This window comes from Argentina silus, assembly GCF_951799395.1.
Source record: "Argentina silus genome assembly, chromosome: 12".
Taxonomy (NCBI): domain Eukaryota; kingdom Metazoa; phylum Chordata; class Actinopteri; order Argentiniformes; family Argentinidae; genus Argentina; species Argentina silus.
In genome coordinates this window covers 5306988-5333185 of record NC_139666.1, presented here as the reverse complement: position 1 = coordinate 5333185, position 26198 = coordinate 5306988, and the positions used below count along the sequence as shown (strand labels likewise).

Sequence of the window (26198 nt, the reverse complement as noted above, 5' to 3'; positions counted from 1 at the left end):
ATAATCGACTAACCAATTACTTGTTTGGGGTTTATGAACTCTGGAAAAAAAAAAAAATCAGTGTTCAGATGATGTCTAAAAGCTGCTTTCACAGACATGTGGATGCTATTCTAGTCTTGTCATCCAAGGACTTGGCAATGAATGTCAGTCACACGCTTTGTCTAACTATCCCCAGCTCTAGCTCCCAGATCACGCCAAAACAAATGAGTTACCATAAATATCCTCTTACGGACGTATTGAATATTGATCTGAATATATTCAGCATACAGTACATACTCAACATATTCAACATATTTGCATTAGCATAGTTTATTTTGGATGCTATTTGTGCTGAAAAGTATAGGCAAGGGAAAACATGGTTAACAGCCACCTGTCCACCCTGCACCCTCTACTGGCTGGATCTGGAAGATGACTGGGGCTGGAGCTGGAGCAGGGCTGGGTTGATCTGGTCTGGAGCAGGGTTGGTCTGGTCTGGTCTGGTCTGGTGTGGAGCAGGTCTGGTCTGGTCTGGACCAGGGCTCGTCTGGTCTGGTCTGGTCTGGGACAGAGTTGGGGCTGGAGCAGGTTCAGTCTAGTCTGGTCCGGAACAGGGTTAATCTGGTCAGGTCTGGTCTGAAGCAGGTTCAGTCTGGTCTGGTCTGGAGCAGGGTTGTGTTTTGGAGAATGATTGGGCCTAGAGCAGGGGTGGGTCTGGCGCAAGTCTATAAGTCAATTCCTTCTAAATCCATGTGGAAGACACTTCAGGAAATGGGTGAACAACTCAGAAGCAGCATAAATAGGATGGACAATTGGGATGTAGCTCATGTGTCTGGGGGGGAAATGGCTAATTAGCGCCATCTGGTGTGTGAACATGGTCTCTCAGTATATACAGCTAGGAAACTCTAGAGCAGCTTAGCTTGCTGAACATAATATTTCCTGATTGATCTAAAATGAGCAGGCACAGTAATACTATTGTGTAAGATATATCATCTATTTCAAATATGACATATGACATCATATCTTTTTATATGTATTAAGTTGGTAGGGACCACTCAGAAACACACTTCTTGTACAATACCTCCTTTTACAAATTTGGCAACATTTGTGTATCATACATGTATGTTTCTGTGTTTTATGCATGTGTATATTATTCAATGTCCTAAAACAATGTTGACTGATAAAAAGACAAAACACTTTCAGAAACATCTTTCAAATGCTTGCTTGTTTATTTTGTAGGATCCAGATGTTCAGGAAGTACATGAGTAGCCTGACAAACCTAAAATGGCAGAAACATAATGACTTTCACTGGTATGTAAAATACCAATATACAAAACCAAAATAAATATAGAATTAATATTTCAATAGCATGCCTCAAGATGCAATTGCTGCATGTATACACTAGAATGGCAATCATGGAGTGATGAAGCATAATTCACATCATTATTAAAAACAAAGCTCTAGATCTATCACTTTTTAATCTTGTTTTTTAACAAAGCTCTGTTTTTACATCTGACCTTTATGCATACAATGACACAGCCATCTAAGCATGTTTTAAAAGCTGCTTGACTGGCACCGATAACTGCACAATATTGAGTCCATATACATGTGCCAGTCCGCTGGGCAGTTTGTGCCAAATTCAAAGGCATATAGAATGGGTGTTCATATTGGCACATACTTTTTCTTAATCTTTTTTTTTTTTCTTCTTCTTCTTGTTCTTTCAGAAACCACTTTAGGTATTGCAGATAAAAAGCAACAGAAGGAAAATACAAAATACATTGCTTATAGTCAAACGGAGGCAGTTTGACGGAGGCCTAAAAACTCTACAGCACCCAGTAAAAACAAGGAGAGAGAAACGGTGCCTTCTGTACATTCTGGAGGTTTAGTAGCACCACGTAAGCTGGAGTCACCTGTGTAGGAGGGACAGGCGACAGGCAAGGTAAAGCTTTAAGGGACCAGCGTTGCTCAATGTAAGTCTTGCCTTTCAATTTCCCCTCCTTCTCCATGTACTGTAAGCTAATGTAATGGAGCCGGGCAGCATTCTATCTTTAACTGCTCTAAGGGGCTAAGTTGAACTGGCTTGGCAAAGGCGGAGTAACAACTGAGATGGGAGGAACGCAACGCGGCAGCAGCAACTACAGACAGACTGACAGTCAGGCTTGTGGAGCAGACAGACAGACAGACATAGTTTGGGAAGCACATGACAGTCAGGTGCTGGGTTGAAAGGACTGGGTGAGTAAGGGGGGATGGATGTTCCAGTCCTGACTGCCTGTCCTGGCTGCTACAAAAGGAGGGACAGTCCACTAGCTCTCTTCCTGTGAGAGCTCCGTCTCTAGTTCCTCTTCCTGGAGCTCCTCCTCCACTTCCTCCTCCTCCTCCTCCTCCTCCTCTTCTAGCGGCTGCTGATGATGCATCTCCTCTTGCAGGTGGTGCTGCTGCTGCTGCTGCTGCATCTCCTCTTCTAGCGGCTGCTGCATCTCCTCTTCTAGAGGCTGCTGATGATGCAGCTCCTCTTGCAGGTGGTGCTGCTGCTGGTGATGCATCTCCTCTTGCAGGTGCTGCTGCTGCTGATGCATCTCCTCTTCTAGTGGCTGCTGCTGCTGATGCATCTCCTCTTGCAGGTGCTGCTGCTGCTGATGATGCATCTCCTCTTGCAGGTGCTGCTGCTGATGCATCTCCTCTTGCAGGTGCTGCTGCTGCTGATGATGCATCTCCTCTTCTAGTGGCTGCTGCTGCTGCTGCTGCATCTGCTCTTGCAGGTGCTGCTGCTGCTGCTGCATCTGCTCTTCCAGGTGCAGCTTCAGCCTCTCATCCTCCTGCAGGTGCAGCTGTAGCCTCTCCTCCTCCTGCAGTAGTTCCCTCCCCTCCACCAGCTTCATCCTGTCTCTGATGTGCTCTGCAGAGGAGGCCATATCCCCGGGACTGCCAAAGTACTGCTCACTCCTGGGGGGGGGGGGGGGGGGTTCAATGATGTTCACAAAAAGGGGTTAAAAACTGTACGTTTTTGGGATTGGCAAATGAGGAGCAAGGACGAGAGCACTTTTTATATGATGTGCCAACTTGCTCTTCATTTGCAAAACAAAAAAACAGTAATTTACTGTAACAGTTATTATTGATATATGAACCTATAACGCAGGCTCCTGGGAGGGTAAAACCATGTGACAGTAAGATTCTTACCCGTCTGGGAAGATAACAGGGACTGTGAGTCTGTCTAACAGAGCCTTCCCCACCACCTCCACCTCCTCATACACCTCCATCTCCACCACCAGGTCCGTCTGCTCCACACCCTCTTTCAGCACCTGACACCACACACACAGGATCAAATGGGACCATTTTAAAGGGGTATTTTACTCAAAAATTATTTCTAGCATATTCCCTGCCAAAATATCATTATTTGTGTGCATAAGAAACTCATAGGAAAAAAATATATTAAATTAGCAATCTTGTATGATATTTTGGGACCTGATAAATGTTGGTCTTATTATTATTTTTTTTTAAACTGTAAAATGCCGCTTTGGTACCCAAACACTGTAGCAGCAGGATTAGAAATACGTTCTTCAAGCGTTTGCTTGAGCCTGTCTGGAGCACCAGATGAGCAGGGTTTGCACTAGAGACTATTCCAATGGTTTCATTGCACCAATAAAACTCAATCAAGCACAGCTAAATAGATCTCAGGTCTGGAGTCTCCTTTGAAAATGCTTTCTAGTCCCGGATAAGGCTTAATCTGTGTCCGGGAAACCACACCATTGCTTGTTTGTGTGTTTGTGTGTGTGTGTGTGTGTGTGTGTGTGTGTGTGTGTCATCCAGTGTTGTTACTGTCCCTCTGCCCACCTTGTCAGCTGCGGTGTGGAAGGAGGCTGCCATCTCTAGCCGGTGGACCCTCTCCTCTGAGGTGACTGTGAACTGCTTCCACACCCGGTTGAGGCGCGGCAGCGTGTCGCCAGAGGAGCGCGTGGTACAGCGCAGAGACTGGCACAGCACCACCGTAGCCTGAAGCAGCTGTCTGCCATAGTCATAGGTGCTCTGAAACCCCAAAGGAACCAAACATAAGCATTGGCAATGATTCAACACCACGGAGATCTCTTGCTTAATGGAGGTTTCGGCGGAATTGACCCTGTAGTTTTCTTTATTCAATAGTAAAAAAAAATAATCGCATTTTAAAATTACCTCTGAGTCATGATATATTGCTTATATCTCGCTGATGTTCCAAATTTCCCATTTGAGGCTAGCGCAAGAGCTAGCGCAAGCTACTCTCTGAGAATCACTGGCATAGTACAGCAGGGTTGGAGTGCAAAAACTCTTGTCTTAAGTGTTTTAACGTGGTATGAGACTTTTTTAGGAAGAAAACACAGACCTCACTAGCTATGATGCAGCTGCACGCGAAATGATGATGTTTGAGACGGTATTAAACTGCTTTAAATAACATTGACTACTTTTCCCATCAGATCCAACAATTAATTTACATCAAGATATACCATAAGGAGAGAGAGAGAGAGAAGTTCCAATTTCCTCACCAGCACAATTAGAATTAAATTTTGTATTGGCCATGCATTCTAACTCCACGCCTGTGCTGTACCTGCGCCACGTCCAGAAACTTCTTATGTTTCTCAAGCAGCACTTTGGTTTCCTGCGCGTCGTCACCCAGTCGGATGTGTGTCTTCAGGAGAGCTTCCAGGAGCTCACCCAACCACTCCACAGCCTGGGGAGGAAGACAGGCATGAGGTCACAATATGGCTGTTTCTTCTGCTGGGAGGTGATCTAGGATGCAGGGAGACCCTGATACACTGATCAGACCAGAGAGAGGCCTACTGACCTGAGAAGCGTCCTCCTCACATTTGAAGAGCTGGACCATCTGAAGCATCTTCAGTCTCCGAACGTCCACCATGTCCTCACATCTACACAGGGCAAAACACAGTCAATCAAATATTCAGAGTCGGGTACTACATACTAAATACTTGCATACTGCCTGAGTATGTACTTAATTCTTCATGTCTTAAAACTCCCAGTGCCACCTAATGGCCTGTGGTCTTAAATTATGTAAAGAAACATAGATTTGACTTCATTATACGTTTGACCCATAAATTACCAGGTGGTTACAGTGGTCAAATGGTAATTGTACAATAATAACCTATTCATTACTTGTTTGTTCTTCTGTATTTATTAAACCAACCAACTTCCATTAGGCACCACAGGACCAAAGTAAGGACCAAAGTACCCATTGTTACCATACAACTTACAGGAAAATACCAGTAGAGACAAGATCAAGAAAAAGTATAAATGAAAAGTACTAGCGAAACATTAACCAACCTTTGTTTGCGAAGCTGCATGTCCTCCATGACACCCTGGATGTGGTCGATGTTGTCTTTATTCTCTACCGGGACGTCCTTCCCGTAGGACCAAGAGGTCTGGTTGGACATCTGATCCATCAGCACCTGGCCTTTCTCTCTCAGACCCTGCAGGGCTCCCTCTGGACAGGAGAACATCGGAAACACCACTCCTTAACTCCTGGACTTTCAAAACATCGCTATTACAGTTATCCACTCAAATAGGCCATAATAATAGGCCTTAATTCAAGTTTAAAAAATCCAGATGTTCAAGTTGAAATTCAGTAGACTTGAACTTTGTTGAGGAGCACATGAATCCACACTTTCGTTATTGTTGCACAAGAGGAATCATAAGTTGTTCTTGTTCCCTCTTTCCTGCTATCTAATTATAACAACAGTGAATTTAATGTATAAGAAAGCCCTTCTCTCACACCCAACGTGCTGCAGTGAATTGAATTGCGGCCTGCGTTACATCGTGACATGATGATTGATAATGAGTGCTCCTCATGCTCACCCACGCTCTTGAGTTTCTCCTCCAGATGTTTGAGGGTCTGCTGGATGGCCGCCCCGTCAGCAGGGGCAACGTCTGCGCAGAGCATGCCCAGTAGCCCGTCCAGTTGCTGTGACAGCTGGGGAGGCAAACTGGGCCATCAGTACGTTTGCAACTGGTGCTGACCAAATCTGACCCTAGTCCCTCCCTATACCCCGATCAGTACACTCCTGCAGATCTTACAGCATCTCACTGGTTTAAGTAGTTTCACTTTGCCTTTGATAGTCTGGGTGGAATTTCCCGCCATAGTGCTTAGACCCTGTAAAGATCTACAGGAGCGCACTGAATTAATTGATTTTCACAATACCCTGGCCAAAGAGAAGTTGAATGGGACTCCATCACAGAACAAAAGAAACACACAATATGCCACATGCCCTCATCTCAATGGGAGGAAGTTAAATAAAGTGTAAAAAAAAAAGAAAAAGAAGAGGTGATCTCTGCATGCCTTTTAATAAATGCTCTTTGCCATTGTCCAAGAGACACCTTCAGTTTGTTTTTTTCTAAATTCAATTCCTTACGTCCTGGGCTATCCCATGGAACTCGTGGGCCGACTGCAGTACATTCTGCCTGGACTCCAGCTGGCTGGCCTGTCTGTAGCACACGTCACTCAGCTGTTGCTGAAGCCCCTTCAACTCCACCAGGTCCTCCTCGTCACCTGCGCTCAGCAACGCAGCGATCTGCTGATTCAGCTCCACGTACACAGCAAACCACTCCTGGGATACAATCAATATTGAACACATTATATACATAGAAAACATAATATACATTTCTAATCTAACATGTTATAAAATGGGTTCGGAGAAATGTGATCTGATTGATCTAAAACTGCGATCCAAGCTATGCATTAATCATTAGCTACAACTAGCTACTTTTCTTTCATATGAAAGACTACTTCTTTACAAGAGAATGCATCTGTTGGTTAAATGGAAAATAGTAACAGTATCCCAATGTTGGCATATTCAATTTGTCATTTAATTCTAGAATAAATACATTATACTTGAACTGGAGGAATCTACATAGCAGATTTGGCATAGGGATTAGAGCAGCAACGTTGTGAACTCCCGGGAAATATTCATGGCCTTCCTGGCTGCTAGAGACATTGCCCCGGGGAAAGTTGTGCCAATGAAGTGACAATAGCTGAATAAGCCTGTCACAAAGTTGCATGTTGCAGCCTGTGAGGGAGCATTTTGAGGGCACTATAAGTACGTGGCGTATTAACACTGCAGAACTCCAAGGTGTCGCAGGGTGTGTAGAACACTGGAGGTCTGCATTAACAAGGACATCCACACTCTTCCGGTTGTTTGAGGAGTCAACTTTTAACGGCTAAAACAGCAAGCTTCAGGCCGAATCATCGCAAAAAAAAAAAAAAAAAAACACCATCATTACACGCACACATTTGCTATACTTTGTGCATGAACATCCCAGCATACTGTTTTTTGCACTAACAATGTCAACAAATGTTCTTTTTTATAATTTGGTTGTCAAGAATTCCTTGGTGGTATGTGGTATGACACGTCAATAAGACTTTCTCTAAACTTAATGTTGTGTTATTTATTGGTAAACACTTGCTAGTAAGATGAGGATCAATAATTATTCCTACTGAAGAGCTTATTTATTTATTTATTTATGAAATTTGCTGAGTTGGTAGTGACATCCTAATCCACACAGTGTGTAATTGACTCCTCGTTATCCTGCCTTTATTACCCTCATGTGTTATTATTTTCTTCCTCTTTTCCATTTTTCTTCCTGTAAAACGCATTGTATTGCATCTGTGTATGAAATATATTACAAAAATACATTTGATTTGAGTTTGACACCACATGGCCAAATCATTCTCAGTCTCCATTACAAGACTTCTTCAGTCACCAGGGCACACTCAAGCCCAAGCCAATGATTCATTAGAGTCTGCTACATGTACTGCATGTCAACTCATCCAGGGGAAACAGGAGTCCCACCCCACAGCTGCAAGTGTGGTCACTTCCTGATCTGACCCAAACTCTGGTGACTCGGCAGGAAAAAATGAGCTTGGTTTAAAAGAGTACTTTACTCAGAATCATTTTGAGTGTATTCCTCTAAGACATGGAGGATAGGAGGAAATGAGATAATACAAAAAAGCTGTTCATCTCACATCTGTGCTCTGAAGCCTCTCTACCCCATTTTATTTTAAGTAAGCGATTAATTATTTAGCTTGGTCAAATGTTAGCATTTGAACCATATTCACTTCATTTACCTGATTCAATCTGGTTCACTCCCTCTTAAACCCAGCTCATTGTCCCTTATCTGCTTTCCCTCTGCACAGGCTGATGAAAAAGCAGCCACAGTGAGTCTTCTCCTTCTAACAGATTCTTCAGAACAATTCAAATCCATAATCATATTCAGTGACCTAATTATGGTGCTTGACGATTGTTCTGCAGTCAAGTGACTACTGCAGAGAGAGATGTGGAGAGAACTGCTGCATTAGCTCCCCAGAAAGCAGTCTCAGTTTTATCTAGGACTGCGGATGAGTAGTGTTGTACTGTAAGACAGTCCCTCCAGGATTTTGCTGTGTTTTTTATGTGAAAAATGGCCAAAAACACTTGATTTTGCTGTGGCTTTTCTGACATTTTGCAAGGCAATTTGCAATGGTTTTTATAAATACTAGACCTGAAAGGATTGGATAGGAGTGCACAACATGATTAGTTGACACCTATCCAATCGTCTCTCACCAACACAAGTGCCTCAGTAGGGTAGGATGTGGCTAGAGGCTGATTTAGGATTCAGGGTGAGTGGTGAGAGGATGGGTTGGTGAACACAGACTGTTGCGACAAGCTGAGTTGGTGAACACAGACTGTTGCGAGAGGCCGAGTTGGTGAACATCGGAGTGTTGCAAGAGGAGAGGAGGATGGGTCTTGTCCTTACGCTGTGCTGGCTCTCGATCTCCTCATGTTTTTGCTGCAGGGCCTGGGAGGCTCTAATGGAATCTCCGATCCCCCACTGTGTCCGGAGCTGCTCGGTGCCAGGCCCCTCCAGCCAATTCACAACCTGCGCAGCAACAACCGTAATATCATTAACATACTGACCCAGGCCCACCAATCAGACACCTCCCGGGTATATGGGAGCCCCCAGTCCTACCAATGAGATACCTCCCGGGTATATGGGAGGCCCTAGGCTCACCAATCACCAGTGGATTTCTACCTCCACCAGCCTCCACTGCCAATCACATATCGTCCACATGGGAGGTCCCTGACTAGAGAGAGTTAAATCAGCATGGAATTGGGATAGAATACTTTTTGTGTAAACAGAGTAACACAACTTCGCCAAGTTACCAATTAAGTAACCATCTATCATAATAAATTGCATTGCATGAGCAACAGTGTGCACAGTAAGGTGATCCAACTGGATACTCCAATGGTTGAAACTAAAATCACACATCCAATGACGTGAGAACATAAATTTAATGTCTGGTCCAAATAAATCAGAGCAACATGTAATGATGACCATAAGAGGTGACTAATAATTAAACAATAATCATAATAAGAAAATGTCAGCGTTAAGTTTCAGTGAGCGTTTTTTCTTCAGCATTATCTAGCCTGTATTTAGCGTGCAAGGCAATTCCCCCCCCCCCCCCATCTCTCCTATAGCTCAGAGCAACACAGCTAACAAAGGTTCCCCCTACAACCATTCCTCACAGCAGATAAGAACTAGGCCAAACTCCCCCAGCCAACATAATCCTTCAGGCTACCACACAACATATTCATTACTATGGTAACACACAGTTCATCTCCTTCCAACAAGACTAGATCTTTACAATCTGAGAGGGCATGCCTACAAACACAGCCTCTGTGCTTTTAGATCACTGATACAATATTGTCATCAGCCACGGTACTTTGTATTGAAAAACTGTTGTATGCTAGCATGTTATGACATGCTACAATGGTTAAACCTACTAGCTAAGGGGAGATGCAGTATTTAAGTATTGTCATTGCTACAGAAAGTGAGTGCCAAAGAGGAAGTGAACCCAGACCTAGACTTGTGCGATCAGTAACCTTGCCTTAGACAATAAGTCAACAGTGGCAAGTTAGCTTTTCAGTCCAGTGGAATGTAGGCTATGCACTGTATTGACCTTAGATGGTGGATTCCATGCCGCTGCTGTTTGGTATTAGTCAGTCATATGGACAGTCATGTACGCCTAGCCTGGTTGCCAATACACAAACACTGACACGCTCTGTTGAAGCCTCCTATGCTAGAGCCCTACCACCACTGGGGTCTGGGAAAATAGTCCTCATGAACTCATGTGGCTCTACATGAAACTGCAGGAAGTGCCGATCACAATGGGCGATGTCGGTGGTATTCTGCAGTGTGGGCATGCTTGGCAGTGTAATGCTGACGTCATTGGGCAGTGTGTCGGTGGTGTGTCACTACGCTCACGCTGGACAGTGTGTCGATGGGCGCGTGTGGTACTGTCTGTCGCTACGCTCGTTTCTAGACAGTGTGCTGTTCCTATGCTCATGTTACAGGGCAGTGTGTGCTGTTCCTATGCTCCTGTTACAGGGCAGTGTGCTGTTCCTATGCTCATGTTACAGGGCAGTGTGCTGTTCCTATGCTCATGTTACAGGGCAGTGTGCTGTTCCTATGCTCATGTTACAGGGCAGTGTGCTGTTCCTATGCTCATGTTACAGGGCAGTGTGCTGTTCCTATGCTCATGTTACAGGGCAGTGTGCTGTTCCTATGCTCATGTTACAGGGCAGTGTGCTGTTCCTATGCTCATGTTACAGGGCAGTGTGCTGTTCCTATGCTCATGTTACAGGGCAGTGTGTGCGGTATACCTGCATGACCTTGGTCTGGATCTCCTCCTGCTGCGTGCGTTTGCTGCGCTGCCGGCACACCTCCTGGTACTTGGTGTACTGCTCCCTCAGCGAGTCCAGCAGCTTCATGACCTGGGGCTGGGCCAGCAGCTCCTCGTCCATGGGCGACCAGGCCCCGCCCCCTCCGCCGCCGCCGCCGCCACCCTCTGACCCATTGAAGCGCCGCTGCTGCAGCTCTGACAACAGCTCATGGCCTGGAGGAGAGACGGAGAGGGGAACAAGAGTGACAGTGATGAGGTTATGAATGAGGGATAGAGAAAGGGGGGAGGGGGGGAGGGGGGGAGAGGGAAAGAGAGGGTGGGAGGGACCGGGAGGGTGAGGGAAATGGTGAGTGAGAGAAGTGATGGACAGAGAGATTCAACTAGAAGTAATAAAAACATGTTCATGAGGAGGAGTTTCAAAGCAAGGGAGAGATGACGAACTTGGATGTGGGTGACAGTGAGTTCCACTTTGTCAAGAATTAAAGTAACAGAATAGCTTCCCATCTCTGAGGTGCATTATAATGGAGTACTCCAGGGGAAATAATGAAATTGTTATTCATTTATTCATATTACCTACATCGGCACAGACTTCTTTATACGATGACAGATAACAGTTGATTTCAAGTCCATTCCTTGATGACATACAACTAAAAGGATGGAGTACTCCTCTCATATGCACATCTTGACACACACACACACACACACACACACACACACACACACACACACACCCTCCCTGTGTGTATCCTCTAGCCTCTGTTGTGGCTGTAACAACACAAAACAAGAGGCTAGAGGACAAAAGGCCTCATCTACGTCTCCATTATGCAAGGCATCTGCTCTGAGCTTCAGGCGTTCGGAGACGACGGAGGGAGTTCTTCTGTGGGAAGCGCTGTACCAGAGACGCCATTCAGACAAAGCTCCTATTATTGGCCCCACTAGGCCCTCGCTCTAACCAGAACAGGGTAAATATTTTCACTGTAGTAAAACCGTTCAAGTAACACAGTCACGGCTAGCTGGCAAATAAAATGGCGAGGAGTCTGTTTACTAAGGGGTTTGGCAGAGTGGGAAAATAGCTTGGCTGCTGAGACACAGTAGCCTACACTGTTGTTAAACGGTGGTTGAAATTGTAGCATTCTGAGTCTCGTCAATCAAATTTCATTGACAGTGTACCACAGTGCACTACTATGAAGGGCTGGATTCTCTGACCTAGATTACTCCTAATTCAAAACTAAAAATTCTACTGAAAGTGTGATTTTTCCGGGAAACCGCTCCCTAGTGTTCCTACACCGATGCAATTTTAAAGTACTCAATTGCAATATTTACCTGTCTGTAGAACTGTTTCAGGGTCATGCGATGGTAGAAAATTACAATCTGGTGGTCTGGGAGAAAAATAGAAAGAAACCATGTTTATTAGTCATGATAATAGCCTTTGAGCAGCACATTCAGATTATGCAAATCAATAAACACAGGCAGAACTATAAATAACTAGAATACCTATATAACAAACCTTCCTAAAGATAAACTCAATGATCAGTTTACAGGATATGCCTAAATAAATACATTGAATACTTACAGTGGCCTGCATAACTAATATGACTTATGCATGACTTATGGCGGCCTGAAATAGAGGGACTATGTATAACAAATGTTGTCATTTCTAAATGGTAAAACCAATATGTACACAAATACCATCAAATAAAAGCTGAGCATCTCTACTTTAACCTCATAGTAATTACATGATTTCAAATTCAAACCTTTTGAATATATAGTCAAAAGAAGTACAAATGCTTCACTGTCCCATTACCTACACAGGGCACTGTAAATATGATTCTTATCAAAGACCTACCTGTCTTTGTCTAATTGGCTGCTTTTCTCACTTTCAACAATGACAACTAGCTCATCTAGCAGAGATGTGGACTCCCTGGTAAATTTCTCATAGACCTGAGGGAAAAAAACAAACGTGTGTGAGTAACATTCTGTCTGGTTAGCCTATGTAGGTTCTTGAATTGCTTTGTACAGTAGCTACAACGGATTGGAGATTGTAGGTAAAGAGCGTAGCTGGCAAAACCTATGGCCTGAGTTAATAGTTTCTGCTGAGTAGCCACGGTAAGTGGGTGTGAGTCATCAAGCTATACAATATGGGATGAAGCACATTACTGCTGGTTTAATGCAGCCATCAGACATTTCTGCATGAAGGGTCACCAACGAAATGTATACAATGTAGAAAATGCATATTAACATGCAAATAGCTGGTTGGGTATGATAAGGTTGAACAGTTCTACTACTCTCAAATGTATTTAAGTCATATTAATCCTAATCAAGGAGTATATGAAGGAGCAGCACCAGCTACTTTAACGTGTCATGTTATTTCTTCATGCAAGGTATTGTTTTTACTGAATTGCTCATCATTAACATCTTCAACGGCAGCTGTGGGTCAAAAGGTAGTTTACCAGTCTTTTATTGACCCAGTCCATGTGATCATAAAGCAAACTTCCCCCAAACTCATCAGTCAGCTGACAGGGCTCGATGTAGCGGGTCAGCTTATTGGCTGATACCAGAATGACCTGGAACACAGGAGAAGGGAACAGAGTTGAGACGTTTTCAGACTATCGGGCCGTACCAAGCCCTGCAGTGCTAGTTCAGATGTTTTCCTTTCACATTGCATTTTTCAGCACAGTTGGGGTTGTTAAAAGTGTGGTCAGACGGCCCCACAATGTATGTGCTGCCAGCCCGCCTATACCCGTGTCAACTGCAACTGTAGCAATGTCTAAACCGCATGTGTGGAGAGAAGGCAGTCCTAAGGTTGTCCAATCACATACGTCTATTCAGTGGTGGTAATGCATAATGTCTTAATTCAGCTCCTGCCCTAACCAAGTTGTAATGGGCCATATGAACGTACTGAATGAGGTCCAGCACAGGATAGCCCAGCTTGGGTTGGCCCCACAGTGTGTAATAGGCTTTAGGCATGTTAGACTGGGTTAACTTTAGGCCCCATTCCGGCCCCACAGCAGATTCAACAATAATTTCATCTCTTCCAGTGAAACTTGGTTGGTTACAAACAGACTATACACTGAAACTGTTAAACCAACTCAGCATACAGACCGTGGTCAATGTAAACACAGCTGGATTCTATGGCTCCTCCCACTGGATGAAGCCCCCACCTCACCACAACACATCAAGACTCTGGGTAGACTTCTACGGGAGGCCTATGTGGAAATGTCTCTCCAACCCGAGCAAATATATGTTTCTGTTGTTAGCCACAATGTCTGTCTTGCTAGCCTCCACTATTTTATTGGCTTCCACTCCACTGTCTTTCTTACTGACCTCTGTCTATCTTGCTGGCCTCCATGTCTTGCTGGCCTCCATGTCTTGCTAGCCTCCATGTCTTGCTAGCCTCCATGTCTTGCTAGCCTCTATGTCTTGCTGGCCTCCATGTCTTGCTGGCCTCCATGTCTTGCTAGCCTCCATGTCTTGCTAACCTCCATGTCTTGCTGGCCTCCATGTCTTGCTGGCCTCCATGTCTTGCTAGCCTCTATGTCTTGCTGGCCTCCATGTCTTGCTAGCCTCCATGTCTTGCTAGCCTCCATGTCTTGCTAGCCTGTCTAGCCTACCTTGCTCGCTCCAGTGTTAGAATCCTCTGTCATGCTAACCTGTCTTGCTAGCCTCCGGTGTTTTGTTGGCCGTCTGTCTTGCCAGCCTCAATCGTCTTGCTAGCCTGTCTTGCGTTCTTATCTCTCTCACCCTGGCCTTACACAGCCTTGCTATGGTTCTATCTGCTGTAGCATGAGGATATGAGCCAACAACTGCCTGTACAGATGAGCACAGCTTCCAAGCCCCAGGGACACGCTAGACCTGACCTCTACACTAAACACAATCTGGCAGACGGACTGGGGAGGGACGCAGAGGAAAATAGAATTTCTGCAAATTCTCCCAAAAAAACATAATCTCTTATTCTGTTGTAGCCCAATTTTCCTAAAGACATATTCTAATCTGCCTGCCTCATATCGAAAACCAAAGTTGTTGTAAAGGCAGCAGTGTGTGTGTGTGTGTGTGTGTTTATGTGTGTGCGCGCGTGTGTGTGTTTGTGTGGCAGGCAAACACATTTGTTTAGAGTGAAAGTGCACACATTTGAATGTGCAATACAAAAATCACTATTTGACCAGTACTGTATATGCACCTCATTTTTCCTAACCTGTACACGGACACATTACTGATGCTGCCCTCACAGAGGAGATTAAAGAGAAGGCTCGATCAGGATAAGCAGCAGGCATAAAAACATAAGAGATTAAACCAAAACACCAGTGAACCTGCTGTATCGCAAATTCTCAGCACTCGAGCCCAATCTGGATGGTTGGAGTTTAATCAACATTAAGCTGACATAATGACATACTCTTTTTAGATCAGCAAAAACATGTTGACCCTGAACGCATCCTCAGCATTAAGCAGAGAGTTGGACGGCTTCCAAGTGCTTTCACACATCCACAAGGTTAGCCTCGGGATGCTAAACAGCCTCCCACTGAACACCACAGAGACCCAACTGCATTTAGGAGGGGTAGTCAAATTCACGCCTCATAGTCTATACCTGTAGATATGATTAGTACTGCATGTTTTCTTTTCTATCAAGTAGCTAAATGCCACTAATTGGCCACAGATTCCACAGACTCACCTGGTTTCCCAGGTCTGAATTAGTCCCTGAAGGTAAAAGGGAACCAGCACTGCTGAAAACCACGAGGCCCAAACTCAAAGAATGTGGCATAGAGGCATGAGAATGCTTCTGTTTAGCTGTTAAGCTTAGCCTTTAGTCCCATGCAAACACATGCAAACACACACACAAACACACACAAACTTCATCATCATCATACTACACTGGGAATAGTACATGTGCAAATTTGTATTACTAACATCTCTACAGTACCCCCACGCACAGCCACCTTCATAAATATTCATGGTTTTTAATCAATCTGCTGTGGCACGGATGACAAACAAGGTCAGAGGGTGACATGAGGCTGTACTGTTGGCTATTGTGTTTTCATCCAGATCAACTTAAAAAGGGAGAAAACAACATAGCCTGAAGGTATAGTTATGCATTGAATTGGGATGGAAGACTGCGCCTAACTTCAGCCAAACCACCGATAGAAATGCACAAAGCACACATAAGCGAAAACAGATCCGGCTCTGTATCAGATTACAGCTGAATGGGGACATTCCGACTTAAAAACCCATCTTTTTTAAATGGCGTCCAAGGCCACGGTCCCTCTCAACAGTGACTATTCAACACAGGCTGCATCTCAATAGTCTAGTGGCTCAATATACTCAATATTATAGTGGCATCTTCTTTTTGTGTCCTTCCCTTTATCTGCACTGATATGGGATCAATGGATAGGTGAAAGTGGATGCACCAACGTGGTAGGCATCCACCATATTGCTTTGACTTGCCAATGAAGGTGAAGGGGACAAGGAGAGGAAGCCTCTTAAGACTATTGAGATGTACCCCTTGGTGTCCTCAGAAAAAGTGTGGGATGTGTTGTGTAAGGGTAAAACTACAGTGCCATGATTGTTGACCGTCGTTGTGGCGATACAGCTCTCTTGATAAGTGTTGCTTTGTTTACAATGAGATCACTGCATTAACAGACAGCAAGTGTGTCCCTTTAAAAAGCCAGTCCCTTGAGATGGAGGTGGCAGGTGTCGAGATCTCACATCTCTTGAAAAGGTTTCATGGCTGCTCCAGAACTTGTGCCAGTTGATTTTTAGCTTATGAAGCTGGTAAGCCAACATTGTAAAGACTACACTCTTAACACTGAGACAACAATTTAAAAGACTAGCATAGCACACCATACAATACAATTGCACCCCAATAGTATCATCGGACGGATCCAACCATCCTCCATAAATACATGAATGTGGGTCAAGCCATGAACAAGACTTCTCTTTCTCATCCATTTAATTCCTAACCCCAATAACCGGAGGAGCAAATCATCTTATCCAATGGAGCCATCTGGTTTTACACCGGAGTTCTAGGGCAGGCTGGAGGGGACTTCTGGCCCAGATCAACACAGAAACTGTTGGAGCAAAAACCACAGAGAGGACCTCTACAGCACAGCCTCAGAAATGAGACTCAGGACACACACACACACACACACACACACACACACACACACACACACACACACACACACACACACACACACACACACACACACACAGAAGTTACTGTCCTCCTAGAAACATACTGCAGACTGATTCTGCTCTAAATCTACATTACTGTTGCCAGGCAACATGACAGTATTATTTTGCAGACACTTTGGTCAGGTCAAACTAGCCTGTTTTCTCCTCATATAGTTCCATTACGGCCACTCGCTCTCTGTAGGGAGGGGGCTTCTGTCTCTGACGAATAAACTAACCCCCATCTGTGGAAACGGACAGAAACCTGAGGAGTGCCCTCATTGTAAAAAATCAATTCCTTTCAAAAGTGGGGAAGGATACTATTGAGAGCCTATGGGGGTTTGAGATGGAACAGGATGCATGAATATTTGATAACCCAAATCTAGTTCCATAACTCAAGTGCATCGTGTGATTTAACTACTTCTACGACAAATCTTGTTTATTCACCAGCTGCAAGTGACAGGACACTTCATTTCAGATCAAAAATAAGTGTAATGATCTAAAACATGTTGATGTTAGTACTTCCTCTGGGCATATGCTTAATGTGATACAGCACAGCTTCCAGGCAACAAAACAATCCACTAGAAGAATATTAATCCACTTTAAAAAAAAAAAAAAAATGACAAAAATAAAAGGAGAAGCCAGAGTCACGCCTATTCTTCTTCAAGATCGCAGCATGGATTAATAAAGAAAGAGAGGGAGAGAGAGAAAACACTCACCTCAAAGCCAAGCCTGTCCTTCTCCTTCCAGAAACAGAAATGGGTGACCTTCTTGTCCCAGAATTCATCTGGCTTTACAACACATACCAAGGACACTTCTGCTGGGATCACATTCTAGGACAATAAGGCAAGGGGAAAGTGTGAATAAAATGTGTTTTTCAAAGTGAAATGTTTACAATAGGCTCAAAGTGGTGATTCAAAACAAAATACATATGACTAAGCATATTTCTGGTCATTACAGAATATTATTCAATAACTTCCTGGTAAGAATTGGTACACGACCCATTTCACAACACATTCCCCAGGAACCTAGACGTATTTCCTAGGTAATAACTGTGTAATTACACTGTAAACAAGTAGTTTTAAGTATATACCCTGGTCAATGAGGGACCATAAAATAAAGCATTAGCTACATTTAGATGATTTTTAATATCCTGTGAGTTTAAATTTCCTAGTGAAATTCTGCTGTTCAGAGTATTCCACATCACATTGGAAATTAGGAGCAGCTTAGAGCAGCAGTTTCCCCAGTGACAGGGAGATTAGTGTGTCAGACAGAACGTTTTATACCGTCATCCAATACTTTACACAGAGGTCTGAATAGAGGGGAGATACTGCACTGTATCTGCCAATCACAGTTCCACAATCCCCTTAATCTGCAGCAACACAACCAGGTCCTCAATCTATAGCCACCATCAAATAAGATCAACTCAGATCCTAAATGTCTCAGACACGCTTCATGAATGTTGATCAAATGTTGGCTTAATGTTGATGCATTTGCCAAAGGTCTATTTACTGTTGCAATGGCAATGTATGGCGGAATATATTACACCTTTAGGGAGAGAATAATAACAAGGCCTACATTTGACAGTGTGACTCAGACATGCTGGCTTAATGTTGATCAAACGTTGGCTTAGTGTTTGCGTGTGACAAAAGTCTATTTACCGTTGCAGCAGCAATGTATGGTGGAATTCATTACAATCCTATGGAGATAATAACAGTAAGCTCTACAGTTGACAGTATGACTCATATAGGTCAAAGACATGGGAGTTTATTGCAGTAACTATGATCTGTGCTGTACATAGCCAGGAGAGGAGCAGTGCTCACCAGACTCAGTGCGTTCGCTAACTCTGACAGGCTAGATAGGGAGATGGTAGCAATGCCTGCTTTGTTGTCGGGGCAAGACCGGGGAAAGCTGAGAACATAAAAATACTTTCACATGATCTGTTCCCAATAACCTTGTTATTAAACGTTCAGTACATTTAACTCTTTGCAGGGACTGCTTGAAAGCCACGACTCTCTCTGATCGTCATTATTCTCTGTGAATATTCATGAGTGGGATGATTAATTAGTGGAGTAGGAGGAGCAGATGTTTCAGAGGCAGACGTTGGACATCAGTGGCCCCCGGAGGACCAAACAACCTGCAGCACATTAACCATCTCCTGGCAATCAGAACGTGACAAAGAGCTGGAGGAGAATAAGAACACTGTTCACAGATGTTCCTGTGTTTCTGTTCCTACCTGCAACAACAGCAACGCTGTGCCTTTGTTCCTACCTGCAACATCAGTGTTGCTGTGCCTTTGTTCCTACTTGCAACATTAGTGTTGCAGTGTCTCTGTTCCTACCTGTAAGATCTATGTTGCTGTCTCTTTTTTCCTACCTGCAATGTCAATGTTATTGCTGTGTCTCTGTTCCTACCTGCAACATCAGCACCACAGTCTTGACGATGTTCCACTGTGACTTCCTCCCATCCACAATAACAGTGAAGCCTCTCGCCTTGCACTTGTCACTGAAGACAGAAGACAGGAGAGAAACATGATTATATGAGTGCCTGTAATAATATGTTTTATATTAATCCTGACACAGAGGATCCAGAATACCCTGAGAGTCCAATGAGAGTACAATACGCTATGAAAGTCAACAAGTCATTAACAGCAGAATGTTCACTTACCAGGGGACACCTCATAGTTTTTGGAGACATGTGTTGCGATTGTTAGCAAAAGCGAGTCGGACGGGTACTTAATCAAAGGTAAATATGTGAACCGTTTAGCCCCTTAATTACAGTGACTAAGTTTGCCCGATAAATAACTAGTTAGCTACAGCTGTGACTCTCTTTAGCTAGCAATAGTACAGCTGCCGTCTGTCTCCAAAAATAACAAGGTGTCTCCAGTTTTATTTATATTATTTATATTATGCGGTTTGTGACGTATGGACTTTCATAGGGTATTGCGGCTCCTTTTGCTGTGAAAGGCACTTTCATAGCTGTGAAGCCAAAAGCCCTTTTAGAGGCATGAAGATCAATAGGGGAATTATATAACGTCAGCAACATAAGAGATAGCGCCACTTGCACGCCATTAAGGACTTAAAGCAGACGATGTAAAAACGCACTGGCTCTCAACGTAATTAGATTATTGGTCAGTATCTCCAAATCAAGATGTGTAGAGTAACGACGTGAGTGATGGATTGTGAGATCCGTAGTCTGAAGACCTGCATGTGTGTTGTGTGTGTGTATGTGTTGTGTGTGTGTGTGTGTGTGTGTGTAACATATCATATATAATACATACATACAGTGCCCAGCATAAGTAATAGGACAGTGAAGCATTTTTTTCTTCTTTTGGCTCTACACAAAAGTTTGTATTGGAAAGCAAACAATTACTGTGGAGGTTAAAGTAGAGATTCTCAGCTTTTATTTGATGGTATGTGTGTACATGTTGGTTTCAGCATTCAACATTTTTTATACATAGTCCCAGTATTTAGCAATCGCAAATGGGCTGGTAGGCCAAGGCAAACTTCTACAGTGGATGACCGAAGAATGTTTAACCATAACTAAGAAAAAACCCAAGACAACTGTCCCACTGATCAGGAAACCTCTCCAGGAGGTAGGCGTGAATGTGTCAAAGACTACCATCCGCAGAACACGTCACCAGCCGAACTGCAGAGGCTTCACTGCGAGGTGCAAACCGGTTTACAACAGTTACTCATAATGGTCATATCTTAATTGATGATGTAACTGCTGACGGCAGCAGCAGAATGTATTCTGAAGTGTACATAAACATCTTTCCTGCTCAAGTGTTTTTCAGGGCCAAAAAGTCTCAGTCTTCAGCCAGTTATTGTAAAGGATTGTCAACCAAAGACTACACATAAGTGTTTAATTTGGACATTTTATAAATCTGTCCCATGACTCTTAGGTACCCTGAAACAGGGGGACTATGCATAAAAGGTGTTGTAACTTCTGAATGATAAAACCAATATGTACACAAATACCATCAAATAAAAGCTGAGAATCTCTTCTTTAACCACGTAGTATGTGGTTTATATATATATATGGGGCTGACCTGGGGATGCTGAGCAGGTAGTCCAGTGTGGAGCTAAGCTCCTCCATGCTGGTCTGTTCTGTACATAGTGGAATGGTCAGGATCAGGCCACTGCGTCTGTCCTTACCTCCTGAGAGACAAACACACAGAACACCATGAATCCACTGAGAATATACACATACCACGTACCAGTGAATTTATAGAGAATACACACACCAGTGAATCTACAGACATCACGCACATGCACACAAGGTATCAGTAAGAAAACGGAATATACACATACACAGCGTTTAAAGAGAACTCACACACCGAGGCCCTGCCCAGAATCAATCAACCCAAAAGCCCCTTTGCCCTAGAAACTTGTATAGATATGAAAGGAAACTGCTGTCTAATCTTGTAATCTGATCGGCCAGGTGGAATTTTCAAGCAACTTTAACCTTCAGATCAACAGTGTTTATGGACAGGAGACCACAAGGAATATGAATCCTCAGAGAACATTAAAAAACCAAGATGGTGTGAGAGGAGAGCAGACTGGGTAGGAAAATAACAGTCATAAGACGAGCTTCGGAGCAAGTCGGGGCCCATACATTCCAACTTCGGCCTGGCAAGAATATGCTAGTAAAGAGAGGCTAGCTGGCGTATTGTAAACACACAGCAGTGATGAAGTGAACTCCCTTTTTCTCTTTCTCTGACTCAGAAGCTCCTTCTACATCACTCTCCCATCAAACTCCACTCAGAACACGTATTATTGGATAATAAGGGGAGCTCTGAGCAACCAAGAGAGACTGACCACAGAGCTAAAGTCAAGGCAACAACTCCTTGGTAAAGTTGCAGCGATATTTGTAGCGTCGTAGCTACATTAAAAGAGAATGAAAAGCAGCTGGTTGTTTCTCTTGGCTAAATAAAAGATAACCAAGTTCTTAGTTTGAAACATTCTGGTGCTTTTTTGAGACCTTTAGTTTGTTGTTATTCTCGAACACTAATCTTCTAAGGTCAATCCCTCCATCCCATGCTTCAGTATTTCCCCATTTTTGTCTTAATAAATATTGACTAATCTGTTGCCAGAATGAGAAACATCGGAGACTGAATGTCCAGTGAAAACCCTCCTTATCTAAATGAAAGATTGTGTGTGTGTCCAATGAAAACCCTGCTTTTGTGTGTGTGTGTGTGTGTAGGCCTACTTGTTTGAACCTTAACATAACCCACTCAAAAGCAAACAAGAGTGAAGTTATTCTATATCAATACTTGTTAACAGAACCAATTGTAAACATCACAGGCCTCCTATTGAGTCCCCCCACCCCCCCTCCATGTCTCAATAAAGGAGACCTTCAGAGGTTTTTTTGAGAATCAGCATCTCGTGAGCCTCTGATGTAATCCTGCCTGACCTTCAAACCAGCGCCATCAACAAGATGAGAAACCTCATTCTGTCACAGGTTCAGAACAGCAGACACCGTTACAATTCACCTCTGGTCTACACACTGCCAGGAGAGCAAGCTTCATCACACCAAGCACAACATAAGGGGACATTTCAAGAACACTGCATCATTCATCACACACTGTATGGATGGTCGCTCACACAGCTGTGTGAAGATTCAATCACTGCAATATATCTAAATGCTCAAATAACGGTATTGCCAAAAAAGGATGTAATGGAATGTGTTAGGATGGATTAGGACAAAGTCTATTAACTGAGGGGGTCAATTGGCTGCCTTGACCTGAGAAATCAAATTTTCACAATATGACCTAAGCTAATGAGCATTTGTTCATCAGCATGTCAGTAGAATTGAATGATCCCATCAGACCTTGTACACATTAATCATTTCTGTCCTTGTTCACATATTCCTACCCATAACGGAAACCAAACAGTGAGGAATAGCCTGACATTATGGACTGCAACTACTGTAAGTCAACACCATCAGTCTATATAGTAATATCAAAGACTTGATGAACATCAAAATGCCCACTAAAGTCTCATTACAAAGAGTCCTGTATTTGTGGTCAAAACTACATGCATGTGACATCATTGGGTCAGCTGTGTGGGATTTAAGAGACAGATGTGTATAACTCTCAAAGCAAAAGTCACCTCTATTGTGACACAACAAAGTACAGTAACTATATCAGGGGACACATTTAGAGAATTCAATCACTCTTCATCCGTTCTCCCTAGTCATGCTTGGGCTGGCTAAAGTAGCTGTCCTTTGTTCAAGGAGACACTAAATGAACCTGCATACTTTTTAGTTAATTTTTAGTCAACTCCACAGCCGCTTCCTAGATCATACTCACAGCTGAACCCTGTCTTTGCTAGAGGGTCTTCGTTCAACAGGCACAGAAAGTGCTGAGTTTATTGCATAAGCTAGTAAATCAGACAAAATGCTGTAAGTGCTGTATAACTATTGTTTTACTTTGCACAGCATTCCAAGGTAACAATCTCCGTCAACATGAAAAAGAAACAGCTTTGACTGTTTTGGACATATTACCTGAGAGAAAAGCCAGTCTCTTCTTCAGAATGGGCAATATGTTTGTTGCGTCCATACTGGCAAGTTCCACGCTGCAATCTGTAACATTAATAAATACTGTAGGTTATATAGCAATACTGGTGATGCACATGATCATTACAAGGTCTTAGACAAAGCTAAGTCTTCAATGGGTAATGACAGCCAAATAGGAGAACATTACCAGCGTCACATATCTTGATGCTTACAGACGTTTGATGTGGTTTGTAAGCATACATTCAAACATCCTGTTTCTTCACGGCAATAAAACACCAACAGGATTTACCTTCCTCGGAATCTCAAGTACCTCTTTCAGACGTTTCCTTCTTGGCCCATGTTGTTCTGTCAGAAGAAGATGAAAAGGAGAAGTCATTTTACTCACTTTAGTCAAGTGTGAAGGATGGGGTTCGAAAACAGTTCTCCTGTGCACCACACCACTGCCTCAGCCCACTAAGCTAAAGCCTTATGGCATTAACTCAGGGAGCTAATGCAAGTGTTCAGGACCAGCTCTATGGCAAGGTTACTCGATCAGGCGAACTTGGACTACATACAACCTCCATAACGCTAGCTCTCAGCAGAAACCCATCCAATATGACCAACGGGGTTCAAACCCGGGTCCCCTGCACGCCACAATAGTACTTCAGTTCGCAAATATAACGCTTTGGTATTAGCCGGGGGAGCTAACGCAACTACTCAGGTCTCAGGTAAGGTAAGGTTACTCATCATGTGAGCGTGATTTCTGAACCACCCCCATAACTCAAGTGTATCTACTCTGGCAACGTCAATGAGTTTATTGAATAATCATTCACAAATGTGGAGTATAGTTATCCATTTAGAATGCAAGGACATATTCCAGATAGGCCTTCACTACTTGGGGAAATGAATCACTTTGTAAGAACAAAATCAAGCACCGAATCTAGGTGCAATATTGGCCTGAAACAAAGCGATAAGCTTTTTCTCTGAATTAATTAGGCCTATGGGGTTTACGTGAGCTGTACTGCTGGTCCAATTGAGCGTAATGATACATAACCACTGCAGTTCACCATATCCTTCTCATAAAATCTGTTCTCAGCATATCTTCCAAGGATTGCAGATATATTTACATGGTAGCTGGCCAAAAGTAGAAAACATTTGAAAACCATTAGCAAATTGCAATGCAGCAGCCATGACCCGCTGAACCACCCTTTGGCATTTCATAGTCTTTCCAACTTGCTCGAGAAACTATGGCAAGGGGAAAATAAATGTAATGGGAACTATTGGTTTAGCTTATGCAGTAGAATATTTGTCACCAAAATGTCACAGCCTGTGTCACACTGTGTGGTGTCAGACGACTTCATATTATTTACGATTTAAATGACTCTGACGTATAAATGTTTTATTATGTAGCTAGTTGTATTTGCTATCGAAGGAGGACAGTAGGCTATTCCTGACATTTTCAATGACACGATGGCCACGATGCATACGGAATGCAGTAACATGGCTGGTGGGTAAGAATGAAAACGTTTACATATAGATCTTTTCAAACCTTTCATTCCCATTCTTAAACGCAAATAATCTCATGAGCAGAAATGAACAGTAATTTGTAAATTCATTATGACACCAGACTAGAGACAAAAGCCTGAAAGCGAAGCACCTAATAGCTACCTAGGCCTGCTTGCCGAATCTGTTCGAAATGTCAATTTTCGAAATGTCGAAAGACCAACACTCTTGATATCTGTGCATGAAATAGATAATATATCCACACATTTGCCCAGCCGTAATATAGTCATATGCAGCTGTGCTTCACTACATTAGTAACACGAGGTTTTTTCCCAACAACTGGTATACTGGGGAGGGGGCAGTCAGCTACACTGTTGCAGTGCGCAGACACAATGACCTATATTTCTGTGATTGAATGACGCTCCACCATATTTATATTAATGCTTAAATTAAAATTATACAATGTAACGAATGGAGGATAACATTCCTTACCTCAGACGAAAGAAAACGAATTCTGGATCATAATACGAAGTGAATGTTGTCTCGAGAAGGAGCGAGCGCAGCTGCCGTTTCACAGATATCCCGATTGTTCCTTACCGAAATCCACTCCTGAATGCTTGTGGGTTGTTGGATATGACATGTGTAGCATGGTATTACTCTAAGAACCTAAAGGACAATAAATCTCTTATGAGCCTATTTTCAAAAGTTGCAAGTCACTCATATCTTTTTTTTTGAATTACAGTAGAAAGATGGTTTGTTTTCTGGGGGTTGGACTATGACTAGAGGCCACTCCCAAATGGACAATAGTTGCAATGGAGCTCCGTTTAGTGGGAGAGGATTGAATGAGCTGCTTTACACTCATATGAAATATGGAAACATTGTCATAGATACAATTCATATTGATTAAAGGTGCAATCCGAAATGTTGGCTGTTAATTTGTTGAGAAACTGAAATTTGAAATTTGACTCCAATGTACACGGTTCATATCACATATGCACATATAGTAACTTATCTCATGAAACCTTTTTTTTTTTTTTTTTTTACACCTTTTACATTTTAAAATACTAATAAATAACCAACATTTCCAAGCTTTTGATTTCTTAATGACACATTTCTGAAGCCAAACTACCAATTTCAGTTATCCTCTTTACAAAAGTTCGGAATAACAACAACCAGACCTGATCATAGGGACTCCCTGATCAATTGAAGTATCATCTTCCTGTTGCCTTACACAGTGAGGTCAAGTAACCACCTCCCAACCCAAGGCAGTGTATCTGTAAGATTGACTATAGTCCCAATAAATCAAATTGTGGGTTCTGAGATTAGATTTCCTGCTGCTTTTTGGTGATTTCAATGTATG

At 43.2% G+C, this 26198-nt stretch overlaps 1 protein-coding gene across 2 annotated transcripts; it reads right to left on the bottom strand.

The window, feature by feature from the left end:
- Positions 1 to 1202: 1202 nt before the first annotated feature.
- On the bottom strand, positions 1203 to 25454 carry sestd1 (SEC14 and spectrin domains 1). Of its 2 annotated transcripts, none has more exons than XM_083681349.1 (19): positions 25331 to 25454; positions 23646 to 23701; positions 23345 to 23422; positions 20889 to 20997; positions 19252 to 19342; positions 17557 to 17670; positions 13126 to 13239; positions 12522 to 12616; positions 11999 to 12054; positions 10656 to 10888; positions 8749 to 8871; positions 6369 to 6563; positions 5815 to 5929; positions 5284 to 5443; positions 4790 to 4871; positions 4553 to 4675; positions 3808 to 3999; positions 3154 to 3275; positions 1203 to 2919 (listed from the first exon to the last, which is right to left on the bottom strand). In XM_083681349.1, the coding sequence occupies exons 3-19, from the start codon at positions 23397 to 23399 to the stop codon at positions 2280 to 2282; spliced, it is 2619 nt and encodes an 872-aa protein (XP_083537475.1). In that variant the 5' UTR covers positions 23400 to 23422; positions 23646 to 23701; positions 25331 to 25454; the 3' UTR covers positions 1203 to 2279. The 2 variants fall into 2 exon arrangements, with proteins under 2 accessions (XP_083537475.1, XP_083537476.1); XM_083681350.1 differs by having other exon boundaries at positions 10665 to 10888.
- Between the last annotated feature and the right edge of the window lie 744 nt (positions 25455 to 26198).